The 17,679-nt window shown below is 39.4% G+C and overlaps 1 protein-coding gene across 1 annotated transcript in view; it reads left to right on the forward strand.

The window, feature by feature from the left end:
- Positions 1–17,679, forward strand: part of NRXN3 (neurexin 3) — a 744,047-nt gene that overhangs the window by 349,750 nt on the left and 376,618 nt on the right. Inside the window, exons 10-11 of the mRNA XM_027883699.1 lie at positions 860–1,063; positions 8,289–8,315. Of these exons, the coding sequence (XP_027739500.1) occupies positions 860–1,063; positions 8,289–8,315 (231 nt within the window). The remainder of the gene's footprint in view (positions 1–859; positions 1,064–8,288; positions 8,316–17,679) is intronic.

Raw genomic sequence — 17,679 nt, forward strand, 5'->3', positions numbered from 1 at the left:
TGTTTTGGTTTGTTTGTGGGTTTTTTTGTTTTGTTTTGTTTTCCTTTGTTTTGTTTTGTTTATTTTGGGGGGGGTTGGTTTTTTTGTTTTTTGTGGGTTTTGTCTGTTTGTCAGTGTTTTTGTTATTGGTTTTTGGTTTTTGGTTTTTTTTTTGTCCCTCCTCCTGGCTTTCATTGGACCTCCATCTCCTAAGTTCAAGTGTTTGAATGACACTTAAACTTACAATGGAATTTGGTTTGTTCCTTCCTTCATTTGTGTCAGTTGTGTCAGCAGAGCTCTACTAATGTTGCTTATTAGTAAAGAGTGAAAAAATATAAAACCACAAAACAGAACAAATCTGATGTAGAAAAGACCTGTTAGGAAATTCACTTTATACAGTTGTTTTTCTTTAAAGTGGTAGCAATGAAATTAAATTCCTCTCTCAATAAGCAACAGGAAGAGTACCAGAAATTGGAACTCTAGTCATTACAGCTAGTCCTGTGGAAGGCTGGACTTCAGAACACTGAAGGAGATTGCGTTTTCTGGAAGATGTGAAAAACAGAGGCTTTGCTTGTTCATGATCACAAAAGGGCCCTGTCCTAACACACTTGTCCTTGGGGTTTATATGTCCATGGGTACTGCTGACTCCAGTTGTGGTGAATACCATATCTTTGTTGCTGCTCATACTTGCCATGTAGGGTTTCTGGATGCAGTTAAACAGTTGTTGCATTTTCCGTAGTAACATAACTTTTTGTGGCAAGTGGTATGATTTCTGTAGACATGGTGCTCTCTAATAGATGTCAGGGTTCTTTAGGTGTGAAGGTCACACAGAGGTATAACTTCTTTTAATTTTTTGCATTTGTTTGCTAATTCCTTGCAGAGGCCTCTATCTTGAGCTATGATGGCAGCATGTACATGAAGATCATCATGCCTATGGTTATGCACACAGAAGCAGAAGATGTGTCCTTTCGTTTCATGTCCCAACGTGCTTATGGGCTGTTGATGGCAACCACCTCACGAGACTCTGCTGACACTCTGCGCCTGGAGTTGGATGGAGGCCGTGTCAAACTTATGGTCAATTTAGGTATCGTATAAAAACCTTCCACTGCCCTCTTCACTATTAGTTTGGGCTTGTGATTAGTGGTTTTTAAAAATATTTTCATTTAATTTCTGTTGGTTTGATTGGATTGGATTGATTCCTAAAATAACTGCTGAGATCTTCTTAACTATATTCTCTTGCGGAAAGAAATTCTCTTCTGCATTGCTGCATGAAGATTTGCTGTCAGTTCTTCGTTATGGACAGTGTTGGTTTTTAAGTCTTAAAGTTTTTAAGTTTCCTTTCTTGATCTGGGACTGGTGAGCTCTGTGTGAGACATGCTGCTTGGTCCATCTTTTGATCAGTTACATCCCTCATTCATTCAGCATCACTCAAAACAGTCAAAGGCGAACATAGAAAGGAAGCAAAATGGATATGGTAGCAAGCAGAAGTCCTGTGAATCCCCTGCCCTTTACATAATTTGGCAGTATTTGACACAGCTTGGCATATTTTACATATTAGTTTAAAAGCCTTTTTTGGTTTTTTAATTGTGTCTTTATTAAAAAGAAGGTATCAATGATAAAAGTGCATTCCCCCATCTCAAAGGGTTCTGTTCTGTCTCCTCAGAGTTACAATTCTTTGGAAAATAATTAAAAAAGACAACTGGAAACAAGTCCAATAACAACAACAATGAAAAAAATTGGGAGTGGAGGTGCTATTAGATTACCCTTGATTCATTTTCTTGACAGTCTTTAAGTATTCTACTGAATGAAAAATAGCCTCTTTAAATAATGTAAATGAGTTGAAGCTTTCTTTCACTTTTCAGTGATGCAACTTGTTGCTTCATATGAATTCAGGAATATAACTAAGAAGAGGATCTGACTCAGAGACAAAACTAACACGATAGTCTGCAATGTTAGAGCTCTTCTAATGTGTAGGGTATTCTATATGAAGATGTGTGTATGGTCCATGAAAGCTTGAGTTAGTTTTCAAAATTCTAAGCCCCTCTGGAACAAACTTTTGCATTTTTTGACCTAACAGTATCAGCATCTTTAAACCCCTGCTGTGGTGTTATCAGGAGAAAACCATGTAGTGGCTTTATAGAGTATGTTATCCTCTGGAACTAGCTTGTTTTTTAAAATTTCATTTAGTGTCTTTTTTTTGGCCAGCTAGACCATTAATTTTTGCTTTTGGAATAAGAAAGTAAGAGAAGAAAATGCATCAAACAAGTTCATATCCCTTAAAAGCAAAGGTCTATAGAAAGGTCTATCTAAAGGTCTGTGGAAACTCTTGGCTTTTAGTAAAAAAAAAAAAAAAAATTGCCTATTTGCTCTGCTTAGCTTGACTGAAGAAGTGTAAAGCAATATTGAATGTTTAGCTAGCATAAAAGCACTTGCTGCGCTATTCAGACTGACCTAGAGGACAAATGGAATAGATGAACTTCAGCTATGACAGTAACTTCTCAAATAAAGAGAAACAGCACTCTGATGATAGCTATCTCAGCCTATATTAACTTTAAATGGAGGAAAATTTCATAGATTCACATGGTGTCTCTAGAGAACAGCTCGTAAGAGTTGCTGTTGAGCATTCTTACATGTGCAAAGAGAATCTTTCAGAAAGCTCCAGAGCGTTTTTGTATCTATATGTGTGTCTGCATTTTCTTCTGATCTAATCAGTTGCTGCTAATAATAAAGAAAAATGAGTTTAGTTTTTCACCACTGTTTTCTTTCTTCAAAATTATTGCTAGCTATTTTTTTCTCAGAAAATAAAATTAGTTGCTGAAAGATCGGTAGTGGTCTGCTTCTGTTGGGAAAGTGATGGGGAGCTCAGTATCTACTTAGCTCTACACTATCCTCTTGTAACCCAGAGCCAATTCTTTTACTTTTATGCCTTAGTTTCTCTCTTTGCTGAAAAGAGAATTCTTTGCAACCTGAAAGATTTGTGCTAGTATTTTAATAAGAGCTGCTTTTATCACCTTTGATACTCCCACATGATAAGTACTACAGCTTGAAAACTTTCAGATAATTCACAAAATTATCACTTTTTCTCCTGAAAAAGATACCACTTGTTTGATTCTATTATATCTTCATCTTAAGAATGAATGAGTCTGAGAGAAATTTTGGATGTTAAGGGCCTCCTAGACGTAGATCCTATGTGAATATGAGGAGGGTAGATTTAGATTATCCTTAATATACTTATAATTTTTTACAGTTTATTCTTTCCTTTCTGGTTTTCATTATATCATGCCAGCAGACAGTATTTTCCTTAAGGGCCTGTCAACATTGTTTGCCTGGTTGGCACTGGTCACTTTTACCACTCACTGGGGTCTGTTATGCCAGACTCCAGTCAACTAGCCTAGAGGTGGACTGTTCAATTCGTACTGTCTGGCAGTTAAAAGATGTAGCTAAAGATTTGACAGATGGTCTACACATATTTGGAAAGAGATGTGTTTTTGACAGTTTAATGCAGGACAAAATCTGTAAACAAACTCTTCTGTTACCTAAAGGCTATTTTTGTGTAGTTGCAGGGACTGAAGCAATGTGTATGTCAGATTTCCTAGCTTTTCAGCTGGAAACTTTTGCGAGGTTGAATCTTCCCCCAGTGTGACTATAGGCTGTATCAGGGGAAACCTGTGAGCCCTCTCCTAGAAGTGAGCACTCAAAAGAAGGGTAGTTTAGATTGTTGGAACCCCGATTCAGCTTCACCTCTCCTCTCTTCAGATTTATAAAGCTGTTAGATAATTTCCTTGAAACAGGACTTTCCTTCTATCAAAACAGCACAGTTACCTTGCTGCTGAAGAAACAGGATTTGAGGAATGACCTTACCAGAGCCATTCATTTCCAGTTGTTTAAGTCACATCTAACTCTGTAAGGAGACTATTCATTGCCCAAATGTCACAAACAAGAACCAAATCTTTATCTGACCTTGCCAAAATCCCCTTACCAATGCGAAACAGTCATCAGCACCACCTTAGAAGACCTGAGTATGCTCGGTGTCATCATTCCCTGAGCATCTAACCCAAGACAGATGTGTGTAAACCAGGACTGTTTTGAGTGGTGAGTTATTTAATTGTAGTTTTCTTATAAGTCATTTAATACTGTTACTAAGAGCTGTCTCTTCTCTTCTTTGATCTATTCCATTTGATGACTTATTATCATTTATGTGTTTATTAAGGTTCTCCTATTTTTTTTTTTTATTATTTCTTTTTTTTTACTCCTTTTAATTTTTTTTTTTTAAACTATTCTGTGTATTTCAGTTGTAAAGCTTTCCCATACCCCATCAGCCATGGTAAATCAAAAGATGGTATTCGACCCTTCAAAGGCCTGAAGCCTGCGGCCCGCACAGCAAACAGCCCTGAGAACAGAGCATACGGAGCAGCCTGCAGGGGCTGGCATATCCCACTCACCCCCTTAACACCCAGTGTCCAAACCAAACAGGGGAGAGACAGATAGTCCAGCAGGCATGGGTGGGCATGGGCAGCTGGGTGCTTGCTGCAGAAGGTGAAGGGAAAAAGGAGAGCAGTAATGAATAATTTTCTGAGGAAGAGGGCAAGGAAGTTGTTTCATACCTTTCCAGTGTGAGTGCCCAAGGCACTGCAAATCTGCATGTTGACAGCACGTCTCTCAGTAGTCTGAGCGTTTGTTGTGTGAAGAATAGAAATCTAAATGTGATATATATCTCACTTCTGCTGAGAAGGACTTTGAAGAAATGGGTATGGAGTGGAAGGAGAGAGAGAAATTAAGTAAATGATGGCTTGGAACATGCTTGGGAATAGTTTCTGATGCTGAGATGATGTACAGAAAGGGAAAGAATGGCTGGTCTCATAGGGACATCCACCTTCACAATTTCCTCGCACTGATAAGTTGGAGAGTTAGTGTTATACTGAACTTTATTTAAGAATATTTCAGGTTTTTTTCTTCCTGCCCTGGCATATCTTCAGGTCACTGGTGACTAGGATAAATATTTCCTGCTTCCTCTGATGTAAGGAAGTGTAATCATCCTTCTCACCTATCTTTTCCTAAGATATATCCTCAAGGATGTCAGAGACACCTTTGCCCCTCCAAAATGAAAAGTATTTTTGTCATTTTTACATACAAGTAGTGCAAGTAGGAGAGAGGCAAGAAACCTCAATATAACATGAGGTAAGAGTGTGCATGGAACTTTATCTGGTTTCCCCACAGGAGATAACCTAGAGTGAGTTTAGAAACAGTTGGGCCCCAATTATCTTTTTCATTCTATTCTTGCCTTAAAGTACTCTTCCATAGCCCCATATGGCTGCTTATTCAAAGGAACAAACATTTTTTCCTCACACAGTAAAGGTGACTTTCTTTCCTGATTCAAGGGTAAAATGCCCTAGAGCCTTAGCAATGTCAAATAAATATCACTGTTTCCAGACACAAATATAAATGGTAAGAAACACAGGCCTAATTCGCAGTTACTTCTGTTTGTTGCTAAAGATACTTCTATTCAAACAATGAATTAGTGTTAGCTAATTGCAGTGGAACTATTTAACCTTTTCCAAGGAGAGGGTCTTTGGCCCAGTTTCCTGGTGATATACTCTGGAAAATACTCCATCTGAGCACTGAGGAAGGAGTTTCTGTTTTACCTCAGAAAAATAATGAAAGAAAGTAACTGCAGGTGGTCTTCTCAGCTCATACATGGATTAGTACCGCTATACTAGTTTAGAGGAGAATAGTTTTTTTCTTCCCTTTTAAAAACTGATTCAAGAGGGAGAGAATAGCTTCATGTATTAATGGCTGGAAATTTTTGGGTTGCTTTGGGCAAGACTCACAATTAAGGAAATGAAAAAAAAAACCTATGCGTGCAGTGTGGAGGGTATGGTGATGCTGGTGTAGCAGTGCAAGCAGATTCACTCTCTTACTTGCCATGCAGGATTCCCAGTGACCCAGGTGGATTAAATCTGGTTCAGGAGCTGGTTCCTTTGGAGTGCACCTGAACATTTCTGCCTGGCACCCAATTGCATGGCATTGCAGAGATTTTGTGCTCACATTCTGGAGATATAATAGCACCATGTAGTTGTCAGGGCAGCTTCCTCGGTGGCCTTTAATCCTTTGAAATACAAGTCTTGCAGCCAGGATAAGGGCTACACTGGTTTTCAGTTTGAAACATCTATCGTTTCGCCTGAAGTAGTGACTGAGCCTGTGGGTAAGACCGAGGACATAAAAAAAAAAAAAGAAAAAGGCGAAACTTCTCTGCAGACATCAATAACACAACAATGGTTTTAGTCTCTAGCTTGGATGAATGTTGCTGTGAACCAGCCATGTTTCCCTTTCCAGCACACTCTTCAGCCCATAAGAAATTCCCATGTTCCAGCTGTAGCAACTCTCTTGACCTCACTTGGAATGAGACTTGGGAGTCTCTCATTGCTGTCACTTTCCATCAAGTCATAGAAGGAAACTCCCCTGCATGTACTTCAGAGCTCCCCTTACCCCACCCAACTCCTCTAAGGGATATAGCCACCACTGTGTGGTGATCGTAGCAATTGCTCCAGGGCTGTTTGCTCCCACTTTTCTGTTGCGGTTGACGACACATGACAAACCTAATCGCACAAAACCAAACCCAGATTTTCTTAGGAGAAGTTCTGCTTGAAAACAGACTCTCTCTGGCTATATTACTCCTGATTGGTGTGTCCCAGTCATTACAGTGCTCATTACAGCTCTTTATTTATTATTTATAGACTCTTATTCTTTTCCCTCCTTTATTTTTTAAGAACTGCATTCAGTGTCAGCTGCTGAAATAATTTTTCTACATTTGTATGAGTAAACATAAAATTGGTCCAGTTAAGTAGCAAACTGCATTATATTTCTTTGCCATTCTGTATAATCTCCCTTTCTGGGCCATATCTCTTTAATAAATATGACCATTTCTGCTGATTAAAGCATTACTTGTCCAGATAGAGTGCCCACTAGCATGGTGCTATTATTCATGGCCTTGGTTTCCTGAGAGAAGGTCAGCATACCAAGATATGTAATAGCACTGATACAATAGCTCTGGCCCACGTTATACACCACAGCAATGGACATTCACAAGTAAGTAGGCATTTATAAATGAAAGATCCTCTTATGGATCATAACCTGAGATATGCTGAGCATTAGCGTGTTAAATGAGAGAAGCAATGCTCAGAAGCCCTCTAGCTCAGGCTCTCCTACCTCAGCTTGCTTTCTCTTCAATTACCATTTCTTAGATTCTACAAACATAACTCTATTTTTCTTTCCATGTACCTCTCTTTGTCCCTCCCTTACCTATAACCTCTGAATGAAGCAGGGCCAGCAAAGGTTCCCAGATCTGCCACTTCACTGCACATTTCATCTTCTCCCTGAACGTTACAACCACCCCATTCAGTCTTAGCGTTCAGACAGCAAGATGAGATTGGGCTCTGAGGAACTGGCAGGGCTGGGGACCTTTGAAAGAAATCCCCGTTCTCCCTGCCAAGCCCCCCAAAAAAGTATTCCCAACCTCCAGAACTAGCTGAAATCTGGGCTGGGCGTTCGTGCGGTTAGCTGTTTGCAAGTGGCCATTTTATGATAGGACACAACTGGGCAGTATATTAACCCTTTCCTCACCTGAGCGGACAGTGTCAAATGTGTCTGTGCACATAAAAAGTCTTCTGGGCTGGCATTGGGGGAATGAGAAGAGGGTCTGTCTTTGGGAGAGCTGGAAAGGGTTAAATATTGCACCGACAAATCTCATAGACTGATTTTACAGGTATTCTGTGTTGACAGATGGTATATTTATGCAATAACAATATGAATAAATTCAAAAGAAACCAAGTGTAAAGGTTGACTTTGACCTTCAAGCTTCTTAGAAAAATTGCTAAAGGTTTCTAAAAAGCAAAATGACACTGGAGTATGACGTGTTTTTAGGGAGATTTTTATGCCTTAATTATAAATTTTTTTATTGTAATTCACATCAGTACATGGTCTGGAGTGGAAGATACTCTTAGATGTGTAAGTTTCTATAAAAAGGAAAGAACTTTCTGTGTCAACATGTGGATATATATGTATATTGGTATATTTCTCTATACATATGTATATATATGTCTATATATATATTTATGTAACAGATATTTACATAGAATATACTGTACATATACACCCACTCCTGAACTTGTACAGACTGTATATGAGTATAAAATGGCCACATCTCTTTGCGTGTGTCTGTCCCCGGAAGGGTGGACTGATTGTTTTTGGATGTCTGCAGCTGTTACCTTGAAGGATGCAATTTCATCTTTCATTTATTTTTCCCCATCTAGACTGTATCAGGATAAACTGTAACGCCAGTAAGTTTTCCCTCAAGTTTCATTTTGTTCTCTTTCTATATATATTAAAATAACTTTATTTTCTTTGCTGTTTTATAAGCTGCTTTTATTTTCTTTTTCTTTTTCATTTCTTTAAAAAAAAAAAACTTCTGAAATTGAAGGGTTGGGTGGGATATGAAGCTGGAGGGGGAGGAGGGAAGACCTTAAGGTGATTGTATGTGAAAATTTTGTATTAGGTTTTTCCAAGGAGGAGATGAACTCTTATTTCATAGCTTTGCAGAAGAGCACCTGCGGAACCTGATGAGCTGATATTATATTTCACTGGTAACCTGTTGTCTTTATGAAAACTTTTAAAGAACAACATAAGAATAACAACAGGTGCTGTATGCACTTCTCCACTACAAAAAGGCATGCATATTTAAAAACAAAACAAAGCAATCTTCGAACTCTCACTTTATTACAGAATGGCAACAACTTAACCTGATATTTATTCAAAGTAATTTTATTTGGCTATAGAATAAGGAAAAATGAGATCTTACATTTTGAGTATGTTTTATATATATATATATATATATATATATATATATATATATAAAATTGGCTACTCCTAGGTTTCTGTAATAAATTCCATCTGAATTTTTGGTTCCCTGAAGATTCCATTTAGTCTGTAGAAATAGGGGGGAAGGATTATAAAATCTTTGTGAAAAATAATAATGAAAGATCGTATCCCATTCTAGACTGACTGACCAAGCCAGATCTTTTCTGCTCTACTTCAAAGAGCTGATCTAAGTTGATGCAGGCCTCAAAGTAAAAAGCACTTCCCAGAGAATGGAGCTGCTTAGCTCTCAAGTGTGCTTTGAGGCTTATCTCACTTGTAACCAGATTCCTGAACTGGCAGATCCTCAGTATTAGATTTTATGTGGAAGTATTTATGGAAGACTAAACATCACTGTGGAATTAAAAACCAAGGATGGTCCATGTGTCTTCTAGAGGCTGTGGCCTTTTCCCTCATCATTGAACTGCATCCAAGCTAGCAGAAGTGTGTTGCACCGCCAAAAGAAAACATAGAGCTTTCAAGTAGTAAAACCAATTGTAGCAGCACCGAGAATCTAATTCAAAAGCAGTTACCTAACAGTTTTGCCATAGTTTAGGTCTAAGAATAGATTTTAGTATTAGACAGCAGACAGCATTTCTTTGTTTTTTTGTGTGTGTATTTTGTTTTTTTTTTCCTATGTGTATAGTATTTGTAGAATTTAAAAGCTTATCTAAGGTTGCAAATAGGAAAAAAAAAATTGTTATCAGAGAATAGATTCTGATTCCACTCCTGGTCAATGTCAGCTGATTCAGACCCAGCTTTTCAGTAAGTGCAAGGAATTAGTGTTTTGGTCTTAGGAAGTGGTCTCTAGGAGCCTTTTGCCAGGGACAAGCCCTGATGTGCCACAGGAGCTTGTTCATGATAATTTATTTTATTTAAATTATTAAACTGTTATCTCAATCCATGGGTTTTTTTGATTTTTCTGATTTTCCTCCTCATCCCACTGAGGGGAGGAGAGGCATAAGCAAGCAGCTGTATGGTACTTAGTTGTTGTATGGGATTAAACTGCTACAAGTGGGATCAGTCAGTGTATGACTCAAACCTTACAGGTCTTGTTGCATTCCTTTTGCTCTTTGAATTTTTCAAGATAGAATGTGCAATAGGAAAAAGTATCTGGAATCTAGTAGCTGAGATTGCCAGATTTTACCCAGTGATGCTGAGGACATTTACATAAAAATAGGATCTTTTGCTTCCTGAGAGTTCATCTGCTTTTGCTGCTCAGCCACCTGTAACTCTATCAAAACACTTGCACCACACTTCTTCTTGGTGTGTGTCACCTGAGGATCCATATCAGTTCCTCTGGTACTGGACAACAATCTGATGTTTTTGTTAACATCTTCAACTTTTCACGACAGCTGGCTGTTAAAGGCTTAGATATGGAAGACTGTCTTCAGGTGGGAAATCAGCTTGAGTAGCAAGTAGCAATGGTCAGATTTTCATGAAATAAAAATTCAGCACTAATTGGAAGGAACATTCAAAAGAAAAAAGAGGGAAAAGAGAATCCTATAATCAGAGCAGTGGGAAGATAATCTGAATTCAGTGCCTTTGTTGATTTCCTCATGAGCATGAAAACATCTTGAATCCTTTTGCTACTATGCATTTTTAATAGTTGAGCCTGTTGCATTTTTCAGTGGTCTTCCACTGAAGGTTTTCATTTATTTATTTAGTTAGTTAAAGCACTTTGGATCTTCCTAATTTATTTTTATGATACTTTGCTGAAAATAAGCAACTCTGCTTCTAGTCCCTCCAACATCTTTTATTTTTGCTGCCTGTTGCAATTATTCACATCAACTGTCCTGCTTTTTAGAAGGGAACCTACTAGAGATTGGTGAAAAACTTTACCCTTGCATGAATAAAATATGGTTGGGCAGAAGCAGACCTAATATCCCTGTAACCACTGCTGCAGGCACACTGACATTTATTTACTTGTGCAGAGGGAGTTATCCACAAACAGATGAGTCTGTCAGGGTCTGTTGAAAAGAGCAGAAGTGTTTTAAAGTAACTAGACAAATGGGATTCCCAATCATTTAAAGAGCTTCAAGTCAAGCAGTCACCACTGCTAACTGAACAGAAGGGACCTGGTGCATGGTTTTAAAGGTAAACAGAGCTGTACTTTTGGGGTTTGTGGAACTTGGAGGTTAAGAGCTTACCACTTCAACCACTGAAGCTCATGCTATTTGAGAGGAGTCTTAACACACTGTCCCAGGTAAGCATTTAATTTTCAGTGTACTTGCTCTTAATTTGCATTGAAAGCATTGATTGTTATTGTCTTACCTATCTTGAGTCGTCATATATCTGCTGCAAAATACTGTTTTCCATCATTTCATCTTACCCTCTCTCTCTGTCTTACCACTATTGTATTTCACAGTTCTGAAATGGCAGACTGACATACTTTACTAGTATTGAAACTTTTTTTACTGTCTCTGTATTTATTTGAATACTCATCTCATCCTTTCCTTTCATTTTTGAAGATACCTAAACTGATCTTATCTGTTTCTCCACACTGACAGAGTTTGAATTTAGAAGGACACAACAGTGCTGTTGCTCACATAGACGTAACCATATAATGATATCTTTTCCTGAGTGTGAAATCAGCATAACTAAAAGCAGGATCAGGATCTCCAAAGAAACTGTGTGAAGGTTCATTGAATGGTTCTTCGACACAGTGCAAACATAATGGATAGCATAATTTTGTTGGTTGGAATTATGGGGAAAATAGGTATAGTCTAAATACCCTTAAATATTTGCCTACATATATTTTGGGTTTTAAAATAGGATTTCCTAAAGAAAGTGCTCCATCCCCTGTAAAATGTCTCTTAAAATACATGGTTCAGTTTAAAGAAAGTTAAAGTTGTGATAGTTTTATAGTTTGTGTCATATCTAGTGCTCTGACTTCATTTTTTTCAAAGTTATCTAGTCCTTAATTTTCTTATTCCTTTTCCAGTGATCCCACTTTATAAAAGGTCAGATGGGGATACTTTCCAGCATTCTACCCAATATTAAGTGTGGAGGACAGAGCTGTGTGTGCTACAGATTTGTTGGCTTTTGGAGGTGTTTTCACTCTATTCTTTCTAGGATACCACTTGTATTATTTTTCTTGACCTAGTTCTGTGTCCTTCTCACAAGCCTTTTATGTGGAATATCAATAGTTACAGTTACACACTTTGACAATAGCTCTTTGTGAGGTTTGATCTTTCAAAAGTACTTGCTTGGGACAGTGAATACTTCTGTCTTATCACTTGTTATTTCATAACGAGGCCTTATCTTCTCACTAAAGCATGCCAGACAAGTCATAACCTATTTTCCTGTCACTTGTGATGCCTCAGAAAATCCAGATCCTCTTCTCCTACCTGTTGCTAAAGGCACAAATGCAAGAGAATGAAAAATCACAGTCCAATCATTACTACACAGATAATCCTGTGTCTCTGTGAGGTCCCACAGGTAACATGTTGTTTCAAATCCACTAATTTTTGACTGGTCTTTTACAATAGAAGACAGCTACAATATGAGATTGATTCTCCCATCTCAATTGCCATGCTTGATGTATTTAGTGCCTTATTCAGTGCAATGTTAGTGTTTCATTTTAGTAAGTACCCCTATAACAGCATAAAATATGAATCTATGAAGTGTAACTTTCTGTGAGAGGTTTAAAGTTTTTTTCTTTCTCTAGATCATCACAAGTAAATAGGAAGCTGTGGTAACTCTAATCTAATCAAAATGTTGTAAAACCAAGTGCACTTATCTGATTCCTAGTGATATTGCTGTCATTTTAATAAAAGCTTAATAGTACTCTAACGTGAAAACATTATTTTGAAAGTGAAGTGGTATCATTAAACATACACATCATATTTGTGACTGTAGTAACTCCTAACTCTATTTAAACATAATCAGGAAGAAATTAATACTTATGCAGCCTGAGAAGTGACAAGTCATTAGTATGTCATATTGTAGTGGTGAAAGCAAAGCTGGTGTCTATAGCATCTGTACAGCCCACTGTAAGAATGATCTCACCTTTGAATAGTCTCAGATTCAGTGTGCTGGTCTGGCCTCATGCTGCTGCTGCTCCTGAATGCAGGAGAAAGGAAGGGAGATAGCCTGTTTTTGAAAGACTTTTCCTTAGGTACAACAGCAGTCTTCACAGGTATTTTTGTCAGATGGTAAACTGAGAATTCTGTTAGAGGAAAATCTACCATGCTGGATCCAACAGCCTTAGAGAGATGAGGCTACTGCCTCTTCTTGTTCCCAGACTCAGTCAGTAGCAAGGCTGAAGATGTATTGCTGGCAAGCCTGTTGCTACTGATAACACACACACTCACAGACCCACACTCTTTCCAGTCTCTGGCAGCAGGAACATCTAGGCTTACCGACCCATGGTCTGACTCCAGTTGCAGCACTCTCAGCCCCATACACTCTCATGCACCAATAATAGAGGGCCTTTACCCAGGAAAGATAGAGAAAGGAACTGAATAAGACAGGACAGGCTGCACTGATCAGGCACAGGGCACAGCCAGAAAGCATACTCACCAGCAATTATTTACACATGACCAGCCCCTTTTATCCCCTTACCCTTCTATTTTCCCACTCTTTGCTCTTTGCAAAGTCACCTAAACTACTCCCATTTTGTGCCTTTGATTTCTTCCCTTAACATCCCATAGTAAGTCTGTCTGATCCCAAACTGCTTTTCCCCTATATATCATATGTTACACCCTAAAGAGCAACTCCCTTAATCCAAAAGGTTGTCTCAAGAGCTGTTCCAGATGTCTTATGGTGGTCAGTATCATGCTTGGACACTGGAACTAATGGCTTTTCTGGGACAGTACTGAGACAGACATGGACAAGGTGTTCATTGCTCAGAATTTGTGTTCCCACCTATGAGTGTTCCCCTATCCTCCTCTGGACATGTGAATATATGCCTCTGATGGGCTCATGGGCCTGGATATAACACAGGAAGGTTATATTCAGGTTATTCGGGCTCCCCCTCCCATTGTTTTCTCTCTGAGCTCCTTTATGGCTGTGCAGATGAGCTTTATTACATAACACAGCCAATTCCTCTTCCCTGTGGCAGCTACTACAAAGTGAGGTCTTTTCTCTGAGAATTGTTTGATTCAAATCCATTCTAAGTCCCCAGTGGGAAAAAAAAACCCTCTTGACTTAATGTTGTGGTTTTGGATTTGTATTTCCCAGTTTAGTACTCTCCCTAAAAAGGGGGAACTGGTCCTCACCCCTGCTTTGGTGGGAGAAAAAAGAGTTCATGGGTTGAGATAAGAACAATTTACTGGAAACAGCAATGAGGTAAGAAATTGAACAGTAACAGGAACGATATTAATAACAAAAATGTACAAAGAGAGGGTGATTTATGCACAAAATATTCACCAAGGCCAGGACAGTGAAAAACAGTAGTGGACAGACTCTCCACCCACCACTCTTTCCCTGCGACTGGAAACAAATGCTCTTTCTTCCTGGAAGGGAAAGTCCCTTTCCCCCACCTCTGGCAATGATGTAAGATAATATTGAATAACATTAGGGTCTTGGCCACACCCACACAGCTCCCACCTGCACCCCATCATGGTTACTATGAGAAATTAACTCTGTATTTCGTCAAATCCAGGACATTATCCACCCCTTACTTTCCACCGTCTACATCATGCCCAGATCCTACACCTTCCAACTATATACATATAAATACACACAACACAGGTATCATTTCCGTTGTCATAGTCTGTCCCTCCAGGATGTCTGTTGAGTTCATTCAGTCCCTGACTGTGGTTTCTATCCATCGTAGATGTCTTCCAGGGCAGGAGAGGTGGTGTGCTGTTGGCTGGTTCCAAACTGCATCAGGAGCTCCCAGCTAGTGTATCTGGAGCAGTCCATGCTCATTGTCTGTGATAGTAATGGCATACAGTGGCAGTGTCAGTCAGCAAACATTATACAATTCAACATTAAAGACTGTTCTCACCCAAAAATCAAATCCCCTTCAGATAAACATCGTGTTTTCCTGTCCTTCTGATTACCCATCAAGTGCACCCAGGTCCTTGAGTAAAAAGAGTCCCACATGTAGGTGTGCCTTTGCTTGAGGCAGAACTAATCCCAACTGTCTTCCCTAACACACTTCTTATATGCACCACGGGGCCTTTATCCTCTGCTATGGTACACAGAGGTTCTGATTGGCCAGGACCAGCTCGACTGATAGAGCCTTTAGTGTCAACTAACCAGGTGGCCTTTGCTTAATGTAGATCCCATTGTTTGAAGGTCCCACCCCCCACTGCTTTCAATGTGGCTTTTAACAGTCCATTACACCATTCAATTTTCCCAGATCTGGTGTGGGATAGGGATATGATATACCCCCTCAATACTGTGCTCCCTGGCGCACACGTCTATAGGGCTACTTTTGAAATGAGTCCCATTGTCTGACTCACTTCTTTCTGGGATGTCATGTCACCACAGGATTTGCTTTTCAAGGCCTAAGATGGTGTTCTGGGCTGTGGAATGAGGCACAGGATGTGTCTCCAGCCATCCAGTGGCTGTTTCCACTGATCGTGAGTACGTAGCTCTTGCCTTGGCGGGTTTGCAGGAGTATGATGTAATCAGTCTGCCAGGCCTCCCCATATTTATATTTCAGCCATTGTCCCCTGTACCACAGAGGCTTTACCTGCTTGGTCCGCTTGATTGCAGCACGCGTTTTGCAGTTATGGATACCCTGGGGGATAGTGTCCATGGTTAAGTCCACCCCATGATCATGAGCCCATCTGAATGTTGCATCTCTTCCCTGAAGACCTGAGGCGTCATGGGCCCACAGAGATGGAAATAACTTACCCTAGTGTTGTCAGTCCAGATCAGCCTGAGGTACTTTAATCCTCGCAGTAGAATCCACCTGTCTGTTGTTGCGATGTTCTTCAGTAACCCAACTCTTGGCTGCATGTGCATCTACGTGAAGTACTTTTACAGCCAGCTTCTCTACCCGGGCAACCATGTCTTGCCACAATGCAGCAGCTGAGATGGGTTTACCTCTGTGATGCCAGTTGGTCTTTTTTTATTGGTCTACCACCCTAACAGAGCATTTGCTAATATCTTGCAAGGCCCTTGCATCCCAGAGTATTTCATCAGGGGCCATAAACCTGGGCTACAAATGCAAATCCGTGTTAGACTATCAGCTAGGCTTCAGCTATGCCCAGCTCTTAGTTAACAGCTGTTAGCCATCATCTTCCACCTAATATTGTCCTATCCTTCTGAAATCTCTAGTCTGAGTCTTCAGTTTCAGTGCTCAGGGAGAGACTTCAGCAGCTCTTTTAAGGTCATCAATATGGAGAAATGACAGTGTTGAGAACAGAACTTGGCAGAATGCATTCTGTGCTATTCTTACCTAAACTGGTGTGGTGGGACCTAACAGAAAGAAAACTAACCTTGGAAACTCAGCACTCATCTGTCAGGAATCAATGACCTGTTTATGGAAAAGAGCTCTGTTGGTTTACTTGCTATTATTCCTACTCCAGCAACTTTTCTTGACTTCTTGTCACTTCTTAAAAGGTTGTATTTGTATGTGCTGTACATTTTTATATATATAACTTTCAATTCCTGTAGCCTCTCACCCCTTCCATGGAATTATAATTAAAAATGAGAACTGTTTTGAAGAGAGCAGAGTCAAAACAAACCTTACCAATCATCCTGTCAGTCATTAAGCTAGATGCCCATTACTTAATGTTAGAAATGCTAATTAAATATTGGGATCCTGGATGCTATAACAAAAATTATGGAATTTGAAAAGTTTGGGGTATGGGTTTTCTTGGTTTTGTTTTCCAGAGGAGAAAGATACTGTGGGTGAAGCTTGGAGTAATCTAGGAAGAAGTATTGTGGTGTTGGGTATTGTTTAATAATACATTAAATTAACTAGTTGCTTGTCAGCAGTGTTTCTCTCTTATCCACCAATTATTATATTATAAGCTTCCTTTCTCATATCTGGGAAAAACAGGATGTCTCACTTCCTTTTCTGTTGCAATGTTTGCAGGATCTCAGCCAGGATGCCTGGGAAAAAAGAGGCTTTGATAGAAAAATGTGTAAGCTTCTCAGTTTGTTATTTTGGTCACTTTTCATGTATAAATTGATTTGTGTTCTTTTCAGATCAGCTGTCATCACTTGCACTTTCCTTAGTGTTTTGATTTAACCCCTGTAGGTTGTTAAGCACCACACAGCTGCGCTCTCACTCTCTCCCAGCCTGTGTGTTATCAACACTGTTTTGCTCACAAATCCAAAACATGGCACCACGCAGGTTGCTATGAAGAAAATTAACTCCCTGCCTGCCAGATCCAGCATACTCAGGAAGGAGCTATGTCCTTTAAAGCTTGTGGACATTGTGGCATATTGCCTAAAGAGAAAAAGAGTCCAGGCCAATTTTGTATATAAGATCAGATAAAAAGAGTGGATCCTTTAATCAGCCTTTAGGCCCAGGGAATACACATGATGCGTGCACCCCAGACAGTGGTTCTATGATTTTTTAATAAGGTCCATCCAATCTCAGATCTATCCACTCCCAGCTCTGCCCCCCAACATGCTCCTTCGGGAACTGGATTTGGGGTCTTTGGTACCCCTTCTTCCTCATCTTCATTTTCTTCACAGCGTGGGCTGTCCTTGGAGCTTCTCCAAGGGCTCAAATGGGCTTAAAAAGCCAAGATTTTTGCTGTCTTACAGAGAAATAGAGGGCTAAAAATAGACTGAAACAGCATCATCTATAGTGTCCCGGCATCAAGTATTTGGTAATTTCTTTTTCCATTTTATCAATTTTCTTTTTTTACACCA

This window comes from Empidonax traillii, unplaced genomic scaffold (genome assembly GCF_003031625.1).
Source record: "Empidonax traillii isolate 1590-97213 ecotype Southwest subspecies unplaced genomic scaffold, ASM303162v1 scaffold132:size1788729, whole genome shotgun sequence".
Lineage (NCBI taxonomy): Eukaryota > Metazoa > Chordata > Aves > Passeriformes > Tyrannidae > Empidonax > Empidonax traillii.